Consider the following 27588-nt stretch of genomic DNA (forward strand, 5'->3'; position numbering starts at 1 on the left):
TAGGCCTATACTTTAATATTTACATAACATACAATTTAGATGCTATTCACAATCACAGAGATTATTTTTAATATTCTGTTTTATCTTGTTTCAATCGGCCTACATAGATCAGGCTAATAATATCATACCATCGATAGTAACTACCAAACATTGTAAATTCATAAACCTTAAGCGTAAAGTTCAATAGACTCCTAGGGACACCTTCGGGGCCTAGAAACGTCCCCTTAATAGAGGTATCGCCATAGCGTAGAAACATATAATTGCTCTTTTATTTCACACGGAGCCTGTGTATTTGAAAGTGGTCCTCTGGATAGAAGTGTTCCAAATGTTCTACTATATAAAAGTTCACTTTTTCCTGATTCTATTAATGTCGACAATCTGGTGTGTGTCAACAAATGGGATGTAACTTTCTTTTATCAAACCAACATTTTACAAAAAATGACATGAACATATTCATATTCTTTCTTAAAATCATACTTGTAGTAAAACACTGAATTGTGTTTTTTTTTAAACTGCAATAAAATTCATACCTAAACCAGGGAAGGGTAGTGTAATTTGAATCTTCTCTGACTTAACTATAAAATTTATTACAGACAAGAAGCATTGCAGTATGAGGGCGCTGTTTGCTATGTTTGTCCAGAGCCATAATAAAGAGTTACGACATTGAAAATTAGAAGCCATTTTTGTGTCAAAGAATTTGCACGCTGAGGGCGCGCGCGTCTCTTTTGTATAGCGTTTTCCTATAGTTCATGCACTATTTTTAGATTTTGTTGTCTATGAAATAACGCTTAGATTCCATTTTTAATTTAGTAATTAATTTTATTAATGGTATTGATTTGTTAAAATATATATATATTTTTTATAATAACAAAAAAATAAATGCTAGGGCCTACATGGAAGTTAGGATACATCAAAGAATGAACCAATACAAAAAAACAAACAAATTCACCTCTCTTTTTATGCAGTATATGGCTTTCTGTGTGTTTTTTACACAAACTGCGCCGCCAACGTTATTACCATTCAGAGACTCGTTCATCATTTCATTTGTAATAATTTGCCTTTATTATTTAAATATTGTTCATACCCTTTTCAGTATATTAACAAATATATCCACGACACTTTATTATTTTATTTAGTCATCAAAGCATGCATTATGAATTGAAAATATTACATAATTGTTATTAATAGGACGTAGTTATGGGATGTTTTGTTCCAAAATTAATCAATCGAACGTTATAATGTACTAGCGCACGCGCGCGCAATATTCTTTGGCGCAAGTACTTCTGTACGCTGTGCACATCGATATTTCATCGTAAAATGTGCAATTACATTTTTTTTAATACAAGAAAAAGTTTAAAGTATTTTGTTGCTCCTATACTTTACATGCATTAATGGAGACAACTTTGACCCATTTTGATCTGCATATCACGTGACTATAATCCAATGTCGTAACTCTTTATATATATATGGCTCTGTGTTTGTCTAAATAACCACCACGTACAATCATGGAGTAATAATAATTATTATTATTACTCCATGATACAATAGGCCAAATTATACATGTATGGTCTTTTTATGGTAAGGCACTTGACTGTTATTTAGTCGTACAGCATTTTCTATGCACAATCAATTTCAAATGTTAATGAACACATTCTTTTCTATTCTAGTTCGTCCGACAGAGGGCGTCCCATGTTAAAGAGCATTTTTATAGATATGGATTATCACATTTCGTTTACGTTTTGTATTTTTAAAAAAAGTAAAAATGTATAACACACCAAAATGCAGGTAAACAGTGTGCAATGTTGAATTACGTGATGATCATCGCAATTAATTTCAACTCAATTGCAACGGAACGTGTAATAATTCAATATTAAATCTATTTAAAAAAAGTTTTTGGAATCATGGAATACTCCTCATTCGACCGGGTTATCATAGTTTCTGTCATTCTACTTATCCAAACTTAAACTATGATGCAATTCAGATTTTCGGTTACATGTTATCGGAACTGTCTTCCCCTTTCTCTTCTCTTTGGGAAAGTGTGTCTTTCTTGTCTTGAATTATAGTGCTATTAGTCGACATTTTGATTATTGAAAATTCTTAGTCTTTGTTTCTGTGGTTAGCTTTATTTTATTCCAATAAGACTATTCTGTGAAACTTTCTGTAACAGATATTTGTGTCTGAGCTCGGCGTCTTCAGTATGAATATATCAATTAAACATGAATGCTGCTTGAACGGAACCATCTATTATACAAATTTTGTATAATGTGTACAGCCAGATATTGATTTATTATACATGCCAACCTATATAGAATAATGTATCTTAATAAACTCTTAAATATTTTATTTTATACACTTAGAACTAGGCTTGTAAATGATTACAAACGTTAATCATGATTGTATTGTTTTATGTATTTACAAAGTGCAAATTATTTACATAAATGAGATTCAATTACTAACTGTATTTAATTCAAGCAAGAATTTCCATCCGTAGACATAGCCAATTTTGAAAATCGTGTTTCCGTGATCATGACTGGTGATTCCTTCTCTCTTGTCGTTCGGCTGAAGCACACACCACGAAAAATGTTGTCGAAATGTTTCTTAAAACTTGTAGTAGTAAACGCGTATACAAATGGATTCATACTGCTGTTTGCGTATGCCAGACATAAGAAAGTGATGTACACGTATTGAAATGTGTGGGTATCCCATACACTTGCGGTGGGGAAAAAACTCAAACCGAGAATAATACAATGTAGAGGAAGCCAACTTAAAGCAAATAATATAACAACAATCAGAACCATTTTGGTTATTTTCCTCTTTCGCTGTGATGCTCTTAGTTGTGCTTGTGCGCTTTCGGTTCCCATTGATGTTCTCTTCCAAACTTGCATTAAAATTTTGACATAACATATGCTGATGATAAGAAGAGGAATTGCATACATTGACATAAAGGAGAAGATGGTAAATATCTTGTCACGGTCTGAATTTCCAAAATCTCTATAACAAGTTGTCGAATTTTCATCATGTATTACATTTGTGTTTATCGCAACAGGTATATGAATCATAAATGACACTGAAAAAAAAGAAATAATTGCATTATTTAATAGTTTACTCTCTTTAATCTCCAACAAATTTATTGTCATTCCTAGTTTTTGTTTCTCTTTGTGGCGTGAACACCACTTCTATTCTCGCGTCATATCTTAATCACATCATATTCATATTATTTCTCAATTTTATCTCGTTTTACTATTTTCTAACGTTTCTCCCATTTATACAGTTGGATATAAAAATTCATCTGTAGTTTTTAAATTGTCAATATTACCTCCTTTCTCAGTATTTTTTTCTTATAATCATTACATACACTTATAATAATTCCTAGTTACATAATTTAAAAAATAAAAACAATGGGCTTATAATAATAAAAATACATTAACTTTTTTTATAATCATTTAACACAATAATGAATAAATGCTTTGACGAACCTGCCCATATTCCAAGACTAATAAGTATGGCACGCCGAATCGTTCTCGTATTTCTAGCATTTACAGCGTGAACTATCAAGTGATACCGATCGATTGTCATAGCCGTCAAAAAACAACACGTGGCCTGAATTGTTACCTATGGAAACAAAAGTGTATGATAGAAGAAAACTTCGGTTTTGTTTGTCGATGTTTCTCTTAAAAAGATTGGGACTCGTTTAACCTACCACACTAGTAGTAGTATTCCTTTGTAGAGAAGTTGATAACATCTGATATCAAAACCCTCATAACATCCAAAATAAAGCTTGGTTCCCACTAGGGCGTAACTCAAGAACGTAAGTGCAACGCAAGCAAGTTAACAAATGAAAGCGAAAATCGAGTAATCCATCGCTTGTGATTGGTTAAATCACTTACGTCGTGCTTACGTCGTTGCTTTAGGTCCTAGTGGGAACCAAGCTTTACAAGGAACTACGATTACTACAAGACTACATGCATAAACATGTTTGCCTTATTTTAATTGGTTAGAATTGGGTGTTTGAATATTGTTAAAATGTTTTTCTTTTCAAATCGTACCTGACTATGAATGGTTTCTTTTCCCAATGCTGTTTCCAACAGCCGTGGAGAAATGTTTGTCTGCAATATTGTTTAAGTGAGGGGCGGTGGGATGGAGCGGTTTATCAATAATTAAATAAAGACATATTTTCAGGTAATATACAGTAATTATGTAATTTGAAACAAAACGTACAAACTGCATATAACCAATAAATTTGCAGAGAAAGTGTCCTAACTTCCAGTCTTCCGTCGTAATTGAAACGGCCGTCGTAGCTGCACATGTCACTAAGAAAGCGATGTCATCGACTGCTAGGTTCGCAATGTAGAAGTTTGTGACGGATCTCATATCATTGTTGGCTATAATTATGTATATCACCAAAGCATTACCTGTAAACAAATTAAGTGAGATTCATTAATATAGAACTCCAACCGAATTATCAATGAGTTCCACTCATTGAATACATAGCATCAATATTATGCACCGTTCTATACAAACAAGTCACCAAAAACACTCCGAATTGAAGAAAATATAACGCTTACAATGGTATTATCGTATTTTAAATAAATGAAATGACTTTATAACATCAGTGTTAGTGAAGAACAACACTATTTACCCACCCTACCGTATAGAAAAAAAACATTAATCAGACCGATCTTTCGCTTTATCAACAAAATTGTCGTTTTGTAATTTGAAAACATGCTCGCAACTTACTGTCCTGAATCGCAAGCGGATTAGTATTAAACCAAACGATAAAAATACGCGCCATACTCTACAACAATCCATTAATATATCTGACCAAACGGAAATAATTTTAATTTAGTCTCCTTAACTAAACTACATTTCATCAAATACCTTTTAAGTCATTAATCCGAATACTGTTGAATTAAACAGAACAGGTCACTTTGTGAGGAGAGCGCAAATCATGAATACGTCGCTGTAGGCTGGAAATGACGAACGATAGGATATATATTGCGAAAACACCCGGGCAATGACATGCGGCGGAAATTAATGCATGAAGTAATAAACAAGAATTGAATTGTGTGCAAAATACGATTGAAAAAGAAGTAGTTGAAGGAAGAGAACATTCCATTACAAACCTTTCAGCAAATCCGTTTATCATGTAAAGTATAGCCATGTGTCTCAGATGCAACAATAATAGCTAACCTTACTCCATCAATTTGAATTTTTTAAATATACATCGTAATTCATGAGTTCGGCTTGGTGTTTATAATTATACTTTATACTATACTTTGTATTTCAGATAAAACGAACAACTTATTTAAGTGCAATTGTTTCTTTCCTTTTTACTAAAAGGTGAGCATATGTCTATATATGTATTTTTGTTTAGCATCTTGTACAGTAAGTAACATAATAATTTAAATGTATACGAAAATGTAGCGTTGTTACTATAAGCTCGTTATGTCTACCGCCCTCTGTAGTTTTATTGAAGTTTTAATTGGTCATTTGCATAATTTCTTTAAGGAAACTCTTTCATGGTTCTTCAGAGTTAATTCAATAAACCCTTTTATTGACTTACTACAAATTAGTAACATTAAGCTATAGATGTTTTACCTAAAGTAATGACCCAACATGTTCATGTTTAATCAATAATACAATTCCCTTTTTAAATATTTTCTTTTTTGTTCGAGAGTTTTTAACTAAGTTGAAAATGTCAAGGCTACTGACAGTGAAAAATAAACTGAATGTTAGACGAAAAACAACTCGAGCGGTTTCGGAAATATCGTTAAAAGATGTAGCCAAAATAAAGGACTGTAAAGAAGTGTATTTTTATAGAAATATAAAATAGTAATAAAAATGTTATTATTGCATCCGACTGTGAATTCAATAATCTTCAGTTCAATTAGTCGCATTGCATTAATACAACTAAATGATTGTTCTTTAAAATGCATAGGCCTACAGCTAAAATTAATGTTTCAATGAAAATCGTTTCAAGTATAATATATGAGTAATTTATCTATAACATCACATTTCTAATTTCTAACTTATCAATCATGGATTTACACTTTAAAACATTAACAATCACTACACGATCTTTCTTGAATAATCAATAACCGGTATATTTTCATGCATACGGCTCAGGGTTTTCTTTTATTGAAACGAAAAGCTAAAAAAAATGGGACAATGAAGTGATCAAAATGATGCTTTTTTATTTATTTATTTTTGTATTAAACCTTATCTAAAGATGGTAACCCTAATCAGCATATGCTGACAATCAAGGGGCCCTTCTTATGATGATGACCATTCTTCATAATGTCATAAAATATACAATGACATTACTAATATAGCATTAATTACTTTATAATGCTTTAATTTAAACAAAATGTATAAGATTTCTAGAGTTACAGATTTGTTTTCTCTTTTGGTTGTTCTCTAAAAAAACACTGAGATATTTTCCAGTATTAGGCCTAACCTGTCTCGGCTGTTTGGGTGTAAGTAAAATAGCCTACGATAAAAATGTGTGTACATGTCTGGAAACGATTAATGTTATGGAAAACACCTGAAACAAAAATGCGCCACCAACCTCTAAATACACTTGGTGGCGCACTAATGTTCAATTCTTTTTTTATATACATCGCGGGAAACAGACGTCCACCACCATTCTATTAGGTATAAAATCATAATAAATAGGCGCTAATTTACCCATGTTAGTTTATCGGGCGAATCAACAATACTGAGTTTTGATTGGTTGCATAGTTTTTCACATGGAATTTGCCTTTGATTGCTGCGCATGTGTCTCTATAGTTGTTTAATATATGATTATACTTTAGTAAGAATGTCCTTGATTGAGTATTGAAAAAGCTCGATATAAACTCGATAATATTGTAATATGCTATATATTCTGTACTTATTAATTAATTAAATATTATCTTGCCAAAAGACCGTACAATTAAAGTAGACTGGCGCTTTAGCTTATCTAAGTGTCTTATTACGTAGATTGGATTTGAAAGGTTAAGTCCTTAGCACTCTCCACTATCACATTTTGTACGGTAGTGAATTACAAAATAACCGAACATTAGATAATCCGTCTTACTTGCAAATAGAAATAACGACATGGTTGTACATGAATTGCTAATTGTGTGAGTTGCTATTAGTTACTGATTAGTAAACTGAATGTTGGTAATCTTTTTTGAAAAATATCAATTTGTGTTTATAAAAACTCGATATTTGTTGTTTTTAACGTTTAGAAATAAAGGTTCAATCATGTCAAGCCTAATCCTTTATAGATGAAACTTTAAATTGCCAATACATTGTTCATGTTTTGATTACCAAAAAATAGGCCTGTTCTGTTCGCACAATCATGTATATTGTTGCAATATTTGTTTTGTTGTTAGATCTTACCTTTGTAGTTGATCTTACCTGCTAGGTAGTCGTTTTAATAATAATAAAAAAAAGAAGATAAAAAAGGCACCGTCAAATTTTAAAACAAACTACTATAGTCAATTCTTTTTGAAATCACAAGAAGTCGGCACAATGTACGTTAATGAGAAAATCATAGTTCAATTTGTGTTTTAATGTAGGCATATATCTCAACCTTGATAAATTAATCAACGGCCTTAAATACGGGCTGTATCTAGTTCATGTCATAGACAAATTTCCTGATACAGCGTCCCATATGTACCATAGTGTACCAAACTAATTTTAACCGCTGTATTAGTGTCAGGCTGTATTTGCTCTATTCAGTAGCCTTTAAGAAAAATTGTATGATTTAGCATGACGCACATGTGACAATGTAACACGAAAAATGTTTTTGTTATATACAGCTAGTTTGCACAAACATGCTTTTAGGCCAATTGTTGTCGATTTCTACGTTGTCATATGGTTTACAAGTGTTTACATTAAGTAACTAGCAGACCTTGAGAATAGACCAACAAACAAATTAAATGACAAAATATTTGTCTGAAATTGTGTGTCATCAAGTAAATATACATTTATTTGTAATTCGAATGTTTACTAGAATAAAACCGCTATAAATAGACCGCATAGGCAAGATGTTAACAATGTTGACTAGCAGCTGCATTAAAATTCAAATAATTCACATGACTAATAGTAGAGCTACACTCAGACTTTCTCAACTTATATTATGTTTAAGTATGTTTAATTAAAAGTGATTACATAAAAAAAACAGGGAAAATACTTAAATATTTTTCAAAAACTCATTTCTAAAAAATCGGTCAGAAAATACTGTTTTTTAATACATTACACTTTTTCAGTAACTTAGGGGTTATTAGTTTACAATACGTCGCGAAACGCGTTACACTTAGCAACTGACGCGTTTTAGTCGCCGGTGAACGCATGGGTGAAATGTCTCCTCTTTGGTAAATTATGTGTCGAAAAATGGGGAATAAATTTTATACACACAATTAATACGATTTGTTTAGGCCTTAGTAATATTTCCGATAAAAATGTCATTATAATTTACATGTATGATTTGCACTGTACAACAGCATAATAATCTTATCAGATTGCTTATTAACTTTTAAGCTAGGCCTAGCTAAGCCGTCTGGTCAGCCTAGCTAGCCTTGAATTTTTGTCTAGGCCTATATGCATTCATGGGTTTGAAAATTCTTGGTCGTTTCGCCCCATTTATCATTCCTGGGTTTTCTCGCACATTAAGAATTGTTAAACACAAAATCATATACAGAACAAGAGTAGTAAAGTGTAGTAAAGTGATGTGGAAGCTTAGGCCTGACTGAAAAGCAAATATTCAGGCACCCTATCATGGCCCATGGGCCGAGGTTGGATGCCAGCAGAACAAACTTCACTGCTGAGTGTAAGCCTAGCTAGAGGCCAAGCAGCATCGGTACAAACCTACACTCTAGTAGGCCTAGGCCTAGCTTTATTGAATATATAACCACATCTTTCTTAAATCTCGTTAAATTTGACATTTTAGTAATAGTCTCATAATCACATTATTACACTGTGAAACATGATAGGGTCACATTCAGAATGTTTTAATATACTTTTTGCCCGTCAAACATAACATCGCGACAAAATAACAGATCGCCAGCTGCAGTAGAGTGTGATTGTGAAAAACGTCACGTGATCATACTCCCTAGCAAAATAAAAAACCCAATTGGACCCGAACGGGGGAAAGTGTCTATTTACGCAAAATTGCGCAATGTATACGCGATAAAAATACCAGAAATAGAAAGATCTGGAAAAATTACATAAAACTACATTTTAAATTTTTTTTTTTAGTGAAAAAATTAATTTTTTAGGATTATTCAAATATACCCCCCTTTTGCATGTAAAAGAATAGGAAATTACAAGGTATCCCCCCAAAACGCAAAAAGGCGTGATTTTCAAGAAACTCGTACTCATTGAAAAAAATTTCAAAAAAATATGAAGTATGGGGGATGATATTTTTAAATAATAGTTGAAATGTATGAAAAATAGTAATTTTATTTTTTATAAAGATTACTTTTACGATCTCCACACCGCAATGAGGAAAATACCTTAAATCATTCGCTTTAATGTATTTACTTGTCCGTCAGTTTTTTCCCTTATGTGGTTGGTGAAGGAGTTTGTCATCCTCTTTTTCTCTATCAGAGTAAAATTGAGGTCTATCGGAGTTATAATTTCGGTTTAGTCTGTACTTACAATAGAATTAACGGTCGTGGAGTAAACTATCTCATGCTGGAAAAAAACAGGCATGATGGTCCAATCTGAGTAATTGCAACAGACATGTCTAGATATTTGAGCATGAATTAGATGCATAATAGAAATAGGAGCTAATCAAAGAAATTACCAAACATACCGTTTTGTACATTTGGTTACTTTTGTATCATGCGAAAGAGGAAACGATTATGATGTCGACGCATTGTGACAAACAATATGGAATGCAAGTCAATGCTAATATTATGCAAGTCGTTTATTTAAAGACGTAAATGCATTTAGCGCCCTAAAGCAAAAACAATATATATATATATATATATATATATATATATATATATATATATATATATATATATATATAATACGTAAACTACTTTCATAATAATCGCAGTTTGAGCTATATTTTATTAAGAATGTTATTATAGGTCATAATTACAAGGAGACTATAACTCATGCATTCTAGTACTGGTTAAATAGATACATTTTGAAATACGTGACCAGAGAAGAATGGAATGACTTTGCTTTTCATTCGTGAATAACTTGGAAATTGCAACAAAAAAAATCAGTTATTAATAGAAACATTATTCAGTTAGTAATTTGCATACAATACATACAACATTGTGTTACTTTGAGACACAAATAATTATTTTAAAATAAATTCTCTAGACTAAATAATACAATCCCGTATCTTGTTCAATAACGTTTAGGTGGCGCTAATGGCAAGATAACGAGCTAGAGATGATGGACCCGTAAATTGTCGTTATATTTAAAATCGCCGCCATTTTCTAGGCGTATAAGTTTAACATTCTTTCCACTCACTTTTTGGATCGTGGTTTAAACTTGTAACAGAAAAGGATGTTGAATTAAAATTTGTATTACAAAGTTATAGAGTTTAAAATAAAGTAGACCTACAATACATACATACATACATAGGCCAATGTTTATTCAAGGTACGTTACAGACTCGAATAGGTATAATGTGATTTTCCCATCGCGTCAGAGTTAATGCCATGTTTTTATTTCCAACAACAGAGGATTTAAAGATCCACAAACCATAAGTTCACCGTAAAATACTGTATACATAATAGCTACGTTATGTTTTTATAAGGTCTTAGGTTTACATTAATGTTTTTACATGCGGTTTATAATGGGATAATGTTGCATCGTGAATTTAAAAAAATGCTCTTTTCAGCACATTTTATTATCGAATATACTATATTATAGTCGAATAGGTTTCTTCCTGTTAAACGTCAACAAATATTACGGTACTTATTGTAGACAACGTTAGGGAAAACTGTAACGCTAAGTAAACCATGTTTAAGTAATGATGCTATTTTGTTTTTATGATGTGTATAGTTAATAATATGCATTATAGTATCGGTATAGAAGTCATAGATAACGGTACGAAACGCCGGTATTTTTTTGCCGCCATGCACACATCATTGTCATGTATGAAAAAATGTTAATCATATTTTCTCTTTTAGTGAGTGCTCGTTTTGAAGAACATAACCTCATTCGGATAATTACAACACGTGCTTTTTAAAATGGTCGTTGCACGGTCGCAAGGACAACGACCGATTTTGAAGGCATTGGAAATGATAACTTTTGATTATTATTCAGGAAAGACACGAACATAAAATCTTAGCAGATATTCATAAATCACAGTGTGTATGTAAGTTTACTTTAGAAATTTGTTTCCTGTCCACCGAAGAAGTTTTTTGTTTTACCAATTTCATTAATACATAATGACTTCACCAACTTTTAACTCCCACGGATACATTTATTTAGATTAGATGATTTCAGATAAGCTACATTTATGGCAGTACAGAATACTAAAATGGTGTAGCATTTAGTCGATGCCGTACGGTATCGCACATGCCAACAGCATGTAAGTATCGTGCCTGCTGTCGACAACAGTCAAACCAACTTACATGACCCCTACAACAGTGGGCTGGCAGAAACGTCTTATAATGCTTTTGAACAAGATGCTACAACTGCAGGATATAATAATAAATAATAATATAGGATGAAGGTTGCTTTTAAAAGACCCAATACTGCTAGCTGTTTGCTGTAGCTAGACATGATACCGTACTACATTCTGAACGTTTGCTGCTGGTCAAACGCTTAATACTTCATATCGACAAGTCAGAGTTTGCATATAATACCGGTAGGCCTACAGGTAATTACATATTCTGCTTATACTGAAATTAAAACCCTGAGGGGGTTTACACTAAATTTACTACTAAACTACCGATGCAGACATGCTATAGTTATTGAATACTGAGTATTAAAATACGATAGTAAACGAAGATTCTGAATTCTATTTATCAAAATATCTGTGTTAGAAAACCAATTATTCACAAAAGTATAATTAAATATGACAAGTTACTATCGGTAATGCGTTTTGAAATATAAACTAAATAAGATCAATTAAAGTATCAGTTGAAGATTTGTTTTAGTATTTATGAGGAAAAATGTTTAATTCCAAGCCTCCATTTGAATGAATGCAGAAGTTCAATTCAATTCCAAATTCCGATGTCGTATGCATTTTCTGAAGATTATTGTAGTTGTTGGTACGTTGATTGTTAATATAAAGTTTCGCTACTTTTTTAAAATTTTAATCTTCTTTGTCATATTTAAAAGATTAATTATCTACTATCCTTATTATTCTTTTGAACATGTTCAGATGTTGATATTAGTGAACCGTTTGTATTATTCTTGCCACAATTTCGATGGTCCTGTTAGAATAAAAAAAAATGCTTTAAAAAAAAGAAGAAGTTTGAAAATAAAATACAAGCACTCCATATAGTAGGAAGAAATATCTTTATGTTTGAATGTGATCAAATTTATAATTATGTATTTTGTTTTCAGCGCTGTTATTTTATTATTTTTGTATGTATGAACTATTATAGCTTTTGTGTTTTTAATAATCTCGTGTTAAGACACAGGAGTTCTGACTCAATAAACTGATGGATGTTGATGGATCGGTCTCTAAACACAACAGATCACAATATTTCTTGTTAAAGGAAATTAGATAGACATATTCTATTCCGTCTTTTCAAATAAGAACAAAAGAACATAATTTCCTGTCAAACAGGTAATGACGTCTACAAAATAGGTGCACATTGATGAAAGAGGACACCTTGATATGAAACTATAGTGAATCTTCATTATCAGCAGCATTTTCACTCCTGTCACTATATTGTCGATACATCACAATCGTTTAACATTTAGATACTCGAGGCTACTGATTATCACTAAATTGGTTTGATTAATTACTATCATGTTTTAAAGGAATCAGCCTGTTGAGTGTAGGATTTGACATTGCTTAAAACGACACCCTAATGCACAGAACGTTATGTAGGCAGTTGACATCATTTAAAAAGTTAAACGTTTCAAATTCGTATTCTGCTTCATTTTTAGACGCGCTCCCTTAGACCACGTGGATGAGATGAGAAAAAAATATATGCATTTTGAAGTGGACTCTTATCCGTTCAGCGGAAAAATATGTAAAGAAGAAATCAACCGCGATTCGAACCCAGGTCTTCATTCATTCTTCATTTCATAGATACTAAAATTAGAAACAAATGTGAACATTTATTAGTATCCTTTACCACGGATTATCATTCTTTTCTGCCACATTGGTAGAAATTAAATGTGTATTATAAAGTAACATGTGTAGGCGTGTTCAATTATAAAATAAAGTACTAAATTACGTGTTAGAAATGTTTATTATATTGTTTTTTTTTTCTTTCTTTTTGTATTTTAATGTAATAATAGTTCGTATATTGCGATACAGTATATCGGGTTGAAGACGTATGTTTGTATGAAGCAGATGATACATAAGTATGGATTAGTCTCTCACTAATACTTCATCATAAACAATACGGTAAATGAACACTTTATATTCACTCTATCAGGATTAATTATTCAAGGTTAGTATTAGTAGAAGAGTGACAAGTATGATTACATCGTTTCGTTAATTACGTGTGTCTGTTATTACCCGCCCATTAATAAACATTTTAACAAGTTAATGAAATTTCTATTTTTATATTTTGAGAAAAGATTCTCTTGAGAATGCTTGCTTGAAGAAAAAATCATAATATAATAATTATCACTTATTAAGCCAAAAGAAATTCGTATCAATTTCAAAATATAAGCACTACGCACCAGTTTCATTAGCTATCATTAGTTATTATCTTTAGACTGGTATCATGTGACCATTTCTTAAATCAAACCAACGTCTTATACCTATCTGGCAGCACATAGTAATATATACTAATGATGATTTTAACAATGCTAAAAGTGAATGTTGTAGAGGCCTACTGAGGGATAACAAATTTGGTGATGTATAATATGGCAATAACTTCATTTAACATTTGAGAAAAAGCACATTGAGCAATGCAGCTTAGACTGAAACAGGCTAGAAAACAAAAAGAAATATTTAATTTGCTACAAATATCCGTAGCTATGAATAGTCAGTAAGATTATCAATCTTTTAAAGCTAATATTAACACAAAGTAAAGTCAAACTTAAGTAATTTGAAACAGTTCAATTCGAAGAAAATTAATTTTCTGGTAGGATTTGACAGCAAATAAGCTAGATTGCATGTGCGTAATGTAATGTAATCTTTGACCGTTGATAATTAATGTGCCATTAATATTCTAGATATATCATGATTATCTCTACTTGCCTATACTGTCTACAAAATATAAAGAAGTGAAATATCGCTCTTCGGCGTTGAAGAGAGGCGTTACAAACGAATGATTGTACATTACATTTTAGGAAATCGTTAGCACCGTAATGTTAATTCTTTTCTTTCTTTACCAACTTATATAATTATGGAGGTGAGAATTATCTATCATTCATCTAAGTTTTTTTATTTTTTAATGTATTAGAATTTTTATTAATTATTATATAATATTATATCTGTTATTCCTAGAAATGTAATGTTTTTCTGTTTAGCCAATGACTATCATAAAATTACGGCAACGGCTGTGCGGCGAGCGCGCGCGTCGATATCGTAAATCTTGCAACTGTTCTGAACTCATATACATCAAAAGTACGTTGTCAAAATATGGTTCTCGGTAAAATTGTCCTTTATGTGTTATGTTAGGGTCTATGATACAGGCTCTAGTGTTTCACCTGTGATGATGTATTACGGAATTCGCCTACTGTTTTCTCGTCACTTCTACAAATTAACTGTAAAAGTATAGTTAGTCTATCAACACACAATTTCACTTTTTTTGTTTTTGGTGAATTCTAAACATGATTAACAGATCGCACCGTAAAGATTAACCTATTTGTATACATGAATAATTTAACACACCACGTATATCTCAGACTTTAAAATGATGTTTGTTTTGTTTTACAATCCTTCTTAAGCTGGATTTGTCTCATTTTAATTTAACTTTATCTAGATTACTAAAATCTAAGCGTTAGTAAGAGACTGAACTACATTCAAATGTGGATTAGCATTGAATATTGTCTGCAGTAGTAATAACATATACTTGTATTGGATTGGTATCCTTAAAATAGTCGGCAATGGTTATTACATTAATCCAGAGCTAGATTACTTACAGGAAATATTTGTATTACACTTTTTTTTCATTTTTATAAATTTAGTTTTATTCTGTGTCTGAGAAAATGATACAGAAAAAAATATGACGTGGTCTAGCTCTATCGATATTAGGGAGCTTTCGATTTACATCGACGACCAAACTTACGTCTTATTAATTCATTTTGCACATGCGGAGATATTGGGACGTGTTTCCACCACTACTGCTAGATTTGATAGTTTATAGGTCTAGGTGACGAACATCGTTTGACCTGACCTAGGTTGATAAACTGGAAAATGATTACTTTTTTTGTTGAACAAACACAATATAGAAACGAATGGTATAAATACCTAGTGATGTTTCGTTTACATGCTATCAACTTCCTCAAACTACCCATCTGTTTGGATTGTTCTGTACTGTACAGACCAATATGTGACAGTCTTGGAGACGCTGTGTAGCGCCAGCAGTCGTCCTATTGTTGACGATCGAGCGTTTACGCTTGCTCACCCCCCCCCCCCCCCACCTCCTGCTTTATTTTGTTCAGTAAATGTGCGTAAGATCATATTCTCCGATGTCTCTATTGCCGTTTCCTTTTCCGTATGCATGGCTTCTTTAATCTTTCTTCTTTCTATCTGTGATTCCTTTTCAACAACCTTTACTTTCTAATTTGGCACATGGTCATTTCTTATTGCGTAATCCGTAATAGCCGATTTGTGTAATATTTGTGATGATGGATTTCTATTAGCCATTGTTCTCCCCATTTAATTGTGTGTAGTGACGTCCTTGTTATGTTCTCCTATTGTTGTTTGAGGAAGTTGACAGCATGTCAATGAAACGTCACCAAGGTATCTATACCATTTGTGTCTGTATTTTTTTTCGTTCAAATAGTAATATTTTTCCTGTTTATTATATTCGGAACCAGATGAATGTAGTTACGTCCTTTTATGCTCTCTTATTGTTTTTTGAGGAAGTTGACAGCATGTCAACGAAACGTCACCAAGGTATTTATACCATTTGTGTAATATTTTTCCAGTTTATTATATTCGGAACCAGATGAATTTATTTTATGATCTACGTTAGGTTGGTCTTCGCTCTTCCCTACTAAGGGACGACATTTTCTTGGAAAAAATTGTTATTTCTGTACCTACTGAGATTAATATTTAAACTTGATTGACATTTTCGAAATTTCAGTAATGCATGTTCTGTCTTCAGAAAGTATGTTACATGTAATGAAGATGTCAATTATATCCATAAGCCGCTCTTTATTTTAACTTAAGTGTCATTTCTTGAACCTTTTACTTTATATTTTTACGGTTATATACAAAATAACAAAATAAAGAGAGTCTCTTGAAACATAAACAGATTTATATGCGAAGAAAACGTATTTTGTAATAGTATTCACACTTTCTGGATGATTTTTGTATATAGCAAAATAATAACTTTATGAATAATAAAATGGGTTCTTATAACATGTTTGCGGAACATATTAATGCAAGAAGTAAGAAAATACTTCTAACTGAACGTTTAAAATCCTTCATGATTAATTAAACAGTTTCTAAAACGTTTAGATATATAAAATACATATACATCATCTTTTTGATATATTTTATCATGTTTACCTCTCTCCACCCAGGTGTATAATTGGGAACCTGGTTAGATCAAGACACAACTTTGCGCTGATTACTAGCTGCATATATGGGAGTATGTTTCCATAGGTGTTTGATCAGGAAATGACTGGGGTAATAATGTTCAGCGCATTGAGAGCTTGCTTTTATGCGCTATATAAGAATGAACTATTATTATTATTATTTGTTTATAAAACTGATGAATTTGCCTCGTTTTTTTGTATTCCTAAACAAGAAAACCGATCATACAACATGATTAACAGTTGGCAACTAACTGTTTTCTGATATCAAAATATGTCTCTACTGTAAGTCACGTTACCTTTTTCATTAAATTGTCTGAGAATTGAATATGGTAATAATAATAAAAAATTGGATTCGATTTTTCAGACAAGTTGACATTATCATAAAGAAATTAATTAATTAAAAAATAATAATAAACATATTATTATTTTTTGACGTTATTAAGAGAGAAATCAGGTTCACTGAAAGTTTAGATATCTTCAAATCAATCGATATCAATGCGTAAGTCACAAATGTCATGTACGGTACGGTACGACGTTGTAATTAAACATATAATATTGGTCAATGAAGGTCGTGTGTTAAATATCTTTCTTAAATATTATAATATTTATTATTACGTTGTTTTTACGGCTTAAAGATGTATTGTCCCCATGAAAAAATAATTCTTTAAAAAAAATTTTGTTGAATATTCCATTTTAATGTAACGTAATAGTTATCCACTTTGACCAAAAATTGGGTCTAAAAAAGTGTATTTACCTGAAAAAATGTAATAATTTAAAGCAAAAAATAGTCAAATTGGCTGCCAGCCAATGGATTTTTGGTTGAATTTAACCATTTATTTTGTTATTTTACACGTGAAAACATTATTTGTTTTCGGTTTTTTTCTACGGATGTGATTAACTTTATATTAACTACAAAATAAGGTATTCAAAGTCTGATTTAATTAATCTTCATTTTTCATGTTTTTGGGGGACAATACATCTTTAATAAGGAATAGGTATATATGAATAATTAAAGAGTGTAGATAAAACAAGGCCAACAGCCATAAGTCGCGTGCTAAAACGCATAGTGATACCGGACCAACAGACAGACCGACAGACCGACCGACCGACTATAGAGTCGCGTCCACGTGACTAAAAAGAAACAATTGGCTGTGATAATTAGATATAGATAAGATAAATAAGAATAAAGTGTAAAATGTTTAAAAAATGGGGTGAAGGAGAAAAGAGTGATGGTAAAAGATTTGTGATGATAAAAGAAGATAAATGAGAAAAAGAAGTACGGATAAACAATAAAAGAGTGTAGATAAAAAAAAGAAATGTTGCAGATAGATTTGGAAAGAGTGCATATCAATAAATATATAAAAGAGTTAAAGATAAATTAGAAAATAATGTAGATAAATAGGAAAAGAGTGCAGAAAATTAGAAAATATTGCAGATAAGAAAAGAGTGCAGATAGAAAAGAAGAGTATGTAGATTAATATAAACGGAATGCACAAGAAATGAGTGCAGATAGATAAGAAAAGAGTGCAGATAGAACAAAGGAGTGCAAATAGAACAGAAGAGTATGTAGATTTATATGAACGGACAAGAAAAGAGTGCAGATAGAACAAAAGAGTAGATTAATATGAATGGAGTACACAAGAAATGAGTGCAGAAAGATAAGAAAATTGTGCATATAGAACAAAAGAGTGCAGATAGATAAGAAAAGAGTGCAGATAGATAAGAAAAGAGTGCAGATAGAACAAAAGAGTGCAAATAGAACAGAAGAGTATGTAGATTAATATGAACGGACAAGAAAAGAGTGCAGATAGAACAGAAGAGTATGTAGATTTATTAGAACGGACAAGAAAATTGTGCAGATAGAACAAAAGAGTACAGATAGAACAGAAGAGTATGTAGATTAATAAGAACGGACAAGAAAAGAGTGCAGATAATAATAATAATAATACCACATTTATATAGCGCCCTTTCCATGAGTAATCATGCTCAAAGGCGCTTTACAAGCATTGTTACCCCAGTATTTTTTGGATCAAACACGTATGGAAACATACTCCCATAATGCAGCCGGTAACCAGCGCAAATTATTAGTTGTGTCTAGATCTAACTGGGTACCCATTTATACACCTGGGTGGAGAGAGGCAACGTAAGTAAAGTATTTTGCCTGCGGATACAAGCAATGCGGCAAGAGTTGGATTCGAACCTAGGTCTGACGATCGGTAGTCCAACGTCCAACACACTGCGCCACACGCCCTCACAGATAGATACTAAAATAGTACAGATAGAACAGAAGAGTATGTGGATTAATATGAACGGAGTAAGAAAAGAGCACAGATAATTCAAAAGAGTGCAGATAGATAAGAAAAAAGTTCAGATAGAACAAAAGAGTATTTAGATTAATATGAACGGAGTAAGAAAAGAGTGCAGATAATTCAAAAGAGTGTAGATAGATAAGAAAAGAGTACAGATAGAACAGAAGAGTGTAGGATAGATACGAAAACAGTGATGATAACAAGAAAACTATTGTAATTCCTTGTTTGCTTCCACATTAGCGTGTCACCTTCTTGATTTTAAGTAATTAATTTCACATTTTTGTATGTCTTTACAAATATCTTCTTTACTTGTCTGCATTGGCCAATATAGGGCGACAACGTGGTTTTTTTCTGTAGGCCAATTAATAGACGGAAACATATCTAGCAATTTATTAATCGATAGAACTGCAACAATAAAACTGCCAGCAGCTGTTACCTTGGTGATTATAGGTAGAGCGTTCTTAATGTAGATAATTTCTTTTTTTTTTCATTTTCAAAATTTAAAATTATTTTTTAATTCTATGTGTCATTATTCTTAGTGATAGACCATTATTTCTCCATGGATATATCTAACGCAGTTAATATCCTGTGTATCAACCACATCCTTTGTTATTGTATCGTGCCTTTCGTTAAACACGATAACTTTTTTTTAAATTACACTTTCCAGATTTACACCATACTCGTACACTGTATACTGTATGTCTAAAACCACTCAGAAATCCTGAATTGGATTTCTTAGCTAGACTTAACGATTATAACCAGTACAACTTATTTTTTTCGTTGGCAGCTAGACATTGCCGTCTGTACGAGTATTATTCCTTCGTTATTTGTAACTTTATATTTATTGTTGTTAATCACACAATATTTGCTTACACTACTGAGTAGGGTATGCACTCCCAGTCGGCTACTAAAGTTATCCCAGTAGATTGATAGTGCATTATTTTGATAAAGCGACGTATGGCACGAGCTAAAACAAACAACCATGTTATGTAAACCAAAAGCAAAGATTGCTATGTAAAAACTAATAGGGATCTATCTATCTTACTGAAAACATTTTTTACTTTCAGTCTTGATTGTAAATATTTACACTTAGGCATATACATCATATTTGAATGTGAATCGAAATCCGATAGAAGATTTTGCGAACTGCCTTCCGAGCACACCAAACAGCGCCGCTGGTCAACCAGAACTCCACTATGTAATGTTTCTGAGCTGTTTAGACATTATATGTAGTTTTCTTAAATATTCATTTTTACATAAACAATTTAGGTTTCATTTGTGAACCTATTCTGCGCTTTTTTTGTGTAAAATATCTCCAAGCTACACGGGATACACGGCTGTTTCAAAGATATGAATTAAGTCACGCGCTGCCAACGGTAGAGCGGTGCATTGTGGAGCTACCATTCGCAAACATTTAAACGCGAATCCATGTGTGTATACCGGAAGCTGATAATAATTTGACCGTTATAAAACCAACCAATAAGAAATAAATATAGACCGAGAGCTGAAATAAACCTATGAATATTCATTAATACAACAGCCGGGACAGAAACCATGTTGTTTTTAAAACCTATTCGACCGATAAAGTTATCAAAGCCTTTTGACCAATCAGCACATAATAAACAAAATTCAACTATTAAAATTAAGTTTTTTGAAATCTATAATTAACATTCTTCTTTATGAGTATCTCTTTATTCCAAGTTTACGTTTCCTACGATTTGTTTCATTTTGTTTGGTTAGTGGTATACGTTCGATGTGTTTATTGTGCTGTATAACTCGATATTGAAATCTAGTTTTGACAAATCATGTGAAAAGATTACGTCACGTTATCTCAATAGTTAATTAACTGTCAATTCATTAATCATTAATTTAGGACCAAATGATTGAAAAAAAAACTACAGTATAATTCAACTTTAATTAAATATCGTCACTTAACGAGCCATGTTGAAGATCGAAGAAAACCTATGACTCGTGAAAAACAAATAACGATCAATTTTCAGAAATGTTTTACTAATGCGATATACTGAGGAGAAAAAAATAGCCTGTTACTAATGGGAATGAAATAAACGAGCAATTACCACAATAAAATGTACATACCCTACTTTGAATACAATTTATTAAATGTTGTGCTTCACCCACCGTCCTATATTGTGTTTTGTGAAAAAGGTCAAGATATAGAAAACAATAAAGTAACGTCAAGACCCAAACAGTTATAGCTTTACTACTCCTTTTCTCTATTAACGCATCCATCTTTGTTTCACACATTTTTTTTTATACTAATTTTACTGCTTTAATAATGCTTATACTGTTTAAATACTGTAGTTTAGTTAATGTATTAATGACGGTATTACCACCGAATTATTCTGTATTGTTCTTTTGATTATAATACATTGGACCATTTTTATAGGTTAAATATGCGATTTGTTGGCTTGTGTGTTGTGTGTATTACTTTAATGCTATATCTTAATAGATAATTTCCTCTGTTTTATTAGAAAAAAATTTGCCACTGGCAATAACCAATATTGAGTAACTCTCTTGAAATAATATGATGCATTGTAAAGAGATATTATTAAGCTTCATAGAGAGTTAAGCGAGTGACATAACTGTGCTGAGTATTTTTTTTTTTTTTTTTTTTTTTTTAATAGCCATGGGAATACCAACACTTATAGTGTTACTATCACTAAATAGGAGTAACTACAGTGTGATTGTGATTGTGATTATTCTGTGTCCATTTTGTTTCCAGTATATCACATTCAATTTCTGTCGACTTACTCGGTGCATCGGTTTTTATTACAATTCAACAACTTCTATTACCCAATTAGGACATTCCTTTGGTCCTAAAAGACTAAAATTAGCAAAATCAAACATCTTGAAAACAGAAGAACATAGAGTGCACAAAACTATTTTTAACTGTAAAAAGATGCTTCGTTTAAAGTAATCTGGTGTTATCCAATGAGTATGTGTTTCCTCTTTACATGGATATATCTAATTGTGCATTCTTTGTCTCTAATCTTACTAACTTGATACATGATTCTATGAAACACTTTCTTCTTGTCGCTATCTCTCTACCTCTTCACTCCGGATAAATTGTAAAAATTATACCATGCGGAAAGTGTTGTAGAGAATTATAAACATACTTGTTATATTTCTATTGCTTTTCTGATATTTATGATTTATATTTATCAATATCAACAGCGAGCAATTCGCAAATTACAGCATGGATAATCCATTGCACTATAAACTAGTATGATAAATTATTTATCGTGCTTATAAACTAAGTATCATTTGAGGCTTAGTGAGTGGTTTTGAAAGAGTCGCACTAGGTTAAGATTAAACCGTGGACAGTGGAAAACAAGTCCGTAACCACCAAGAACAGCTCCACTACTATGTGTAATATGTAGAGAGATATATATTGTTTATTAATAACAATGCCTTTTTATACCTTTTACTGTAGAATGAAAACGTTATGCGTGACTACTCTATATTGATCCTTTGTTGTTTTTGTCTTTGTTGATCAACCAATAAAGTATACATTTATTAGTTTAACATATTTTACCATAATAACAATAGAGCCTTGTACTTCATATCGACCAGTAGTTAAATATTAACAACAATAAAATAATATTAGAACTAATAATTATTGAGTTCCTTTCTTTTCGGTTGCCTGTAAAATTATTTGTATAGTAATTTCCTCTATTTTAGACTTTAAAACAAAACTAGAAGATAGCTAATCAATAACTATGTCTATGAGGCAAAATATGCATAATTTAAATAATGTATTGCCATATAGAGTGATAAAAATAATAATAAATTGTACCGGAAAGGTCTCTTTCAATATTCTTCTTGAATTTCACGGGTGCATTAGCAATGTTGCAACAGGGTATTGGTGATAGAGTGACTGCACAGATTGAAAATAGGTAATCATAAACTGCAACATTAAATCAAGTACATTGTATAGACAGTTAGTTATGTACTTGAATATGCTGAAGTGGTGGGACTAACGTGATAAATTACAAAAGCATTAGAATAGTGATGAAATGGCTTGACACCTGTAACAATACTACGCTGGTCTTAAAATTGAATTCGAGGGAAAATATACCTTAAAAGGTATTATTATTGTTTGATTATTACTGTGTTTGTTACATTTACAGTATTTCGATGGTGGGGAAACATAGACTGGAGATAGATACCAACAGTGATTTTTGTCATGATGGGGGGGGGGGGGGGGCACATGGAAATACCAACAGTGATTATTGTTATGATTTAATAGTATTCGCGTCACAGTATCGCGTTGCCAAAGACACAACACTAAGGCAATAAGTGAGTATAATTATGGAAAGTGAATTTGCACCTTGTCTTGGTCCACACTGTGGAAATAGGCCTACATATGTGATAGATTGTAAAATTGTTTCTATGTTAACATACGTTATGTAATTATTGCTTGTCTCTCGAAAAATGATACGTTGTTGTTTTTTTTTGTTTTTTTGTTATACAATATGTTGATGATTTTTGCTGATTTTGGTCGAAATAAATGTTTAACTGAATTGAATTGATTGTGAGTCGAGTAGGCGTATTACTTACCTACTGAACGTGTTTTGTTATTCATAGATATGCCTAATGATTTAAGTTGTCCGGAATGGTAATGCGTTAATGCTACGGCGATCTCTTTGATATCAATTAAATTACCATTAAATCAATCCCAGTTTGTTATGTGAGTACAATTGATAAAAACATAAGAGCTATTAATAATCTTAGATGTATACTTAGTATTCGGAAGTGAGGGTTATAACTCATTTGTGCAAATAATTGTTTTTACTGTTTATGAATAAGTGGTAACATGGTATTGTATAATTCAATATTTTAAAAACCAATGCTAAGATATTGTATAACCATGGTATAACCGTTTCATTACGTTTATTTATGCAACCAGCAATATACAATAACAAACAAATATACAGTAACCTACGCAAATGAATAGAGAAGACAGCTTAAGCAACATTGCTTTGACCAGGGAAGAGTGAAATTAAAATGTAATTTCACTCTTCAATGCTGTGATTTAAATCAGCCAACACACCTTGTATTGATATGCCTATAATATTAATAACATAAAAAATAACTAAATTAGTTAAATTACAGCTAATTACAATAGACCGGTTTGTATTCTTTTGCAGTGTATACCTATTCTGTAAATGGCTAGCACGATAGTACCGACCTTTTGGTTAACTTTTTTTTATATTCAATCAACATAATTATTATTAATTACTAGACCTATATATATTTGTATATTTGTATTGTAATACAACCTTTGAACTTGTGACATATACGGTACCAGGTCAATGTAAACCATACTATTTTTATTACAATACCGGTAAACAATGTGACATGATAATCTTTATATAGGCTGAAATTTAACTAATTTAATATAGAGGTAAGAAAGTATAAAGAAATAGGAGAAATTATAATTGCTGCGTTAAGAATTTAAAAAGTCTTAAAGTATCGTAAATAATGGATGAAAAAAGAAACTCTGTTTTTTTTATGATTATTTTGAGATACCTTCAGGAGATTGCCCTTCATTAATATTGAACTTTAGTTTGAACATGGATTAAAGAATAATCCATGGTTTGAAGAAATTTACGCTTAAACCGCAGAATAGGATTGAATACGAATACATTTGAAACCACACAAATATGTGCAAAGCAACCAACATAAAATATTTACGTACATAACAATCGCGCTAAGGCTGCCATCCATTGTTTTCCTGACGACCGCGGCACGGAATATAAACTAGCTCGACGACTGATATTAATTAGCCATACTTCATTTATAGGCGGCATGGTGAAAAGGTTTGGGAAAACGGTGATTACCTGAACTTCCAAAGTGTCCAGGTAATTTATCATTGTAAATCGATTTCACTACAGTGTAATTTCTCATAATGCGTACGATCCTTGAATTAATGATTAAATGATATACATTTATGTAATGTTCATTACAGAAGTAATACTAATAAACCATCACATAATCACAATCTAAAATTGCAGGCACGTAGTTCAGTTCCACTTTAATGATGATTGTTTTATCAGACAGAATACAATTAATATGATTTTATAAACATTCCATCCATATTTTGTAGAGAGATTTGGTTATTTTTCAATTTGAAAAAGGGGTTTTAAGGTCAGTGGTGTACAAATATTATATATAATGCTTGGTTCCCACTAGCGATGCAACGTAACGCAATCTACGCAACGTAAGAAAATGCCCTCCCAATTATTGCCCCCCCCCCCACCCCATTTTCAGCACTATTGCGTCGTCGGCTCCCACACTTGTGATTACGCAAGCAGGAAAAGACAAACTTGCCATAGTTATAATTAAAATTGTTTGAAATCAATCTTACTTCATCCACTAAATAATTTCCTTATAAATGTTATTATTTACATACGTTTGGTTTGACATTTTTGTCGAGTAGGACCAGGCCCTGGATTCTGCTTACAGGCATGCAATTTCGCACTTTTTTGTTTAAAAAAAATCAAAATCGATAGGAAAAATTTACGTAATTTATGCTGTGTAGGTAAAATATTATTTTTTGATAGCAGTTCTATGATGACCATCGTTAATCATCTTGTCCCGAGTCGCATACTGACAAAACACAAACATAAAAGTCTATATTACTGTTATAATATTTATTTTATTTATTTATTTTTACCATATTTAATGAAGGTGATCCATCCAGCAATTGCTGATCATTAGGAACCCTCAGAGGTTCACAAGACAAACATAGGCCTATACACAAGGTGCTCTACATAAACAAAGTCCTATTACAAGTCTTTGGGAGTGGATTTGTAATTGTGTCCTTATAGAAAATCCTGACATGTGACGGGACTTGAACCCACGACCCTTGGAGTGGTAGCCAAGCATCATAACCACCAAGCCACAAATTTAAAATTATGAATATCATTATCAATGACTGGAAGCACTATACTTGTCAACATATATTTTTAAATTACTATAATTTTTTTAATATTTCTTCAATACACTTGTCCCTGTGATTTCTCGTAGGCGGACACAAATTATTAAGTTTTGTCTTACAAGCATTTGGTACGCCTCTCATAAGTGGACATCTCACGTAGTAAATACGGATAGTTGTTGAAGTTTGAAACAATTTAATACAGTATAAAGGATTTACAATTCTGATGATGTAGATGACCTTATGTTTGCATCACGCTTAATTGAGCAGCTTACGGAGTAGTAGGCCAGGCGCAGTAGTGTTAGTTTGAAAATGGTGATTCCATTTTCACGGATTCTTAGTAGAATGGGAACGTTTAAGAAGGAAAGTCACTAAATTGTATTGAGTAGTTTTCGTTGTTATTTTGTCCTTTCGCTATTATAACTACAAGAAAAGTATCGTACGACTACTAAACTTAAGGCTTAGACTCCTTCCGAAGATTCATTCACTTTGGTTCTAGTCGTCAGACAGCTCTTGCTAATTTACAGCATTACTTTAGCGGTCGGTATCTTTGATCTTTTCAGAAAAAAGGGAACGAGTCGAGTCATAGCTCACATTTAATTCAGCAATAGTACGCGAATTATCTCTTTAAAACAATTCAGATAATAATCTATGCAAACACAGCCATTCATTATTGTAGCAAAAACAAGAACAACCCCCGGTAGTATTATTTGGCATTTGGCCATGCATTATGTTATAGTAGTGCTTTTGTTACTAGACATTTTTAGATTTTTATGTAAATGAATCAAAATAATAGTTATTGTTGTTCATTTTCTTTTGTTAACAATTCAATAGTCTATATGCACTTTATTCATTTTATTGTTTTATATGTATGTAACATGTAATTCAGCCTTTGGCTGCAATTTTGATATTGAATAAAATGAAATGAAATGAAATTATAAAATATCATTACTATATTTAGTTAACAGTAATAATATTTGTATATTGATAATCTCCGAGCTCCTTGAGTGCATAATTTACGTTCACATATAAATAGCGTCCTTCAATAGAAATGATTATAATCGGTGTTGATAGTGAAAAACACCGGATTAAGAATATATTATAATAAATATAAATATAGACGCAGCAACTTTAATCTTTAGGTGGATGCGCTTAAAAAGGATTGTTTTTGATTTGCATAGCCTTTGGTTATATTTCGATTTTCAGTTCACTTTCAGTACGTGTTGTTCATTTATTAAATGAACGATCATGTTTTTTTCCGGTAAAAAATGCAATATTATAGAAACCGATTATGTTTAAGTGACGTTAAATTTGAAGGAGAAGGTACTCTTTTTAATGAGCTCCTTATGGAACATTGTTTATGATAACCTATTGCTTGAAATGAGATTTATGTGGGAATCATTTTAAAGGTTATTAACGTGTTGTTTCTACATTGCTTATCTTAATACTG

The 27588-nt window shown here is 31.8% G+C and overlaps 1 protein-coding gene across 1 annotated transcript in view; it reads right to left on the bottom strand.

Moving 5' to 3' along the window:
- The window catches only part of LOC140062806 (G-protein coupled receptor 54-like), a 43976-nt gene continuing 16388 nt past the window's right edge, over nt 1-27588 (bottom strand). The window contains exons 2-4 of the mRNA XM_072109145.1: nt 4219-4412; nt 3477-3612; nt 1-3067 (exon numbers count right to left, since the gene is read on the bottom strand). Coding sequence (XP_071965246.1) covers nt 2463-3067; nt 3477-3612; nt 4219-4412 — 935 coding nt within the window. The 3' untranslated portion in view covers nt 1-2462. The remainder of the gene's footprint in view (nt 3068-3476; nt 3613-4218; nt 4413-27588) is intronic.

Source organism: Antedon mediterranea, chromosome 11 (genome assembly GCF_964355755.1).
Source record: "Antedon mediterranea chromosome 11, ecAntMedi1.1, whole genome shotgun sequence".
Classification (NCBI taxonomy): domain Eukaryota; kingdom Metazoa; phylum Echinodermata; class Crinoidea; order Comatulida; family Antedonidae; genus Antedon; species Antedon mediterranea.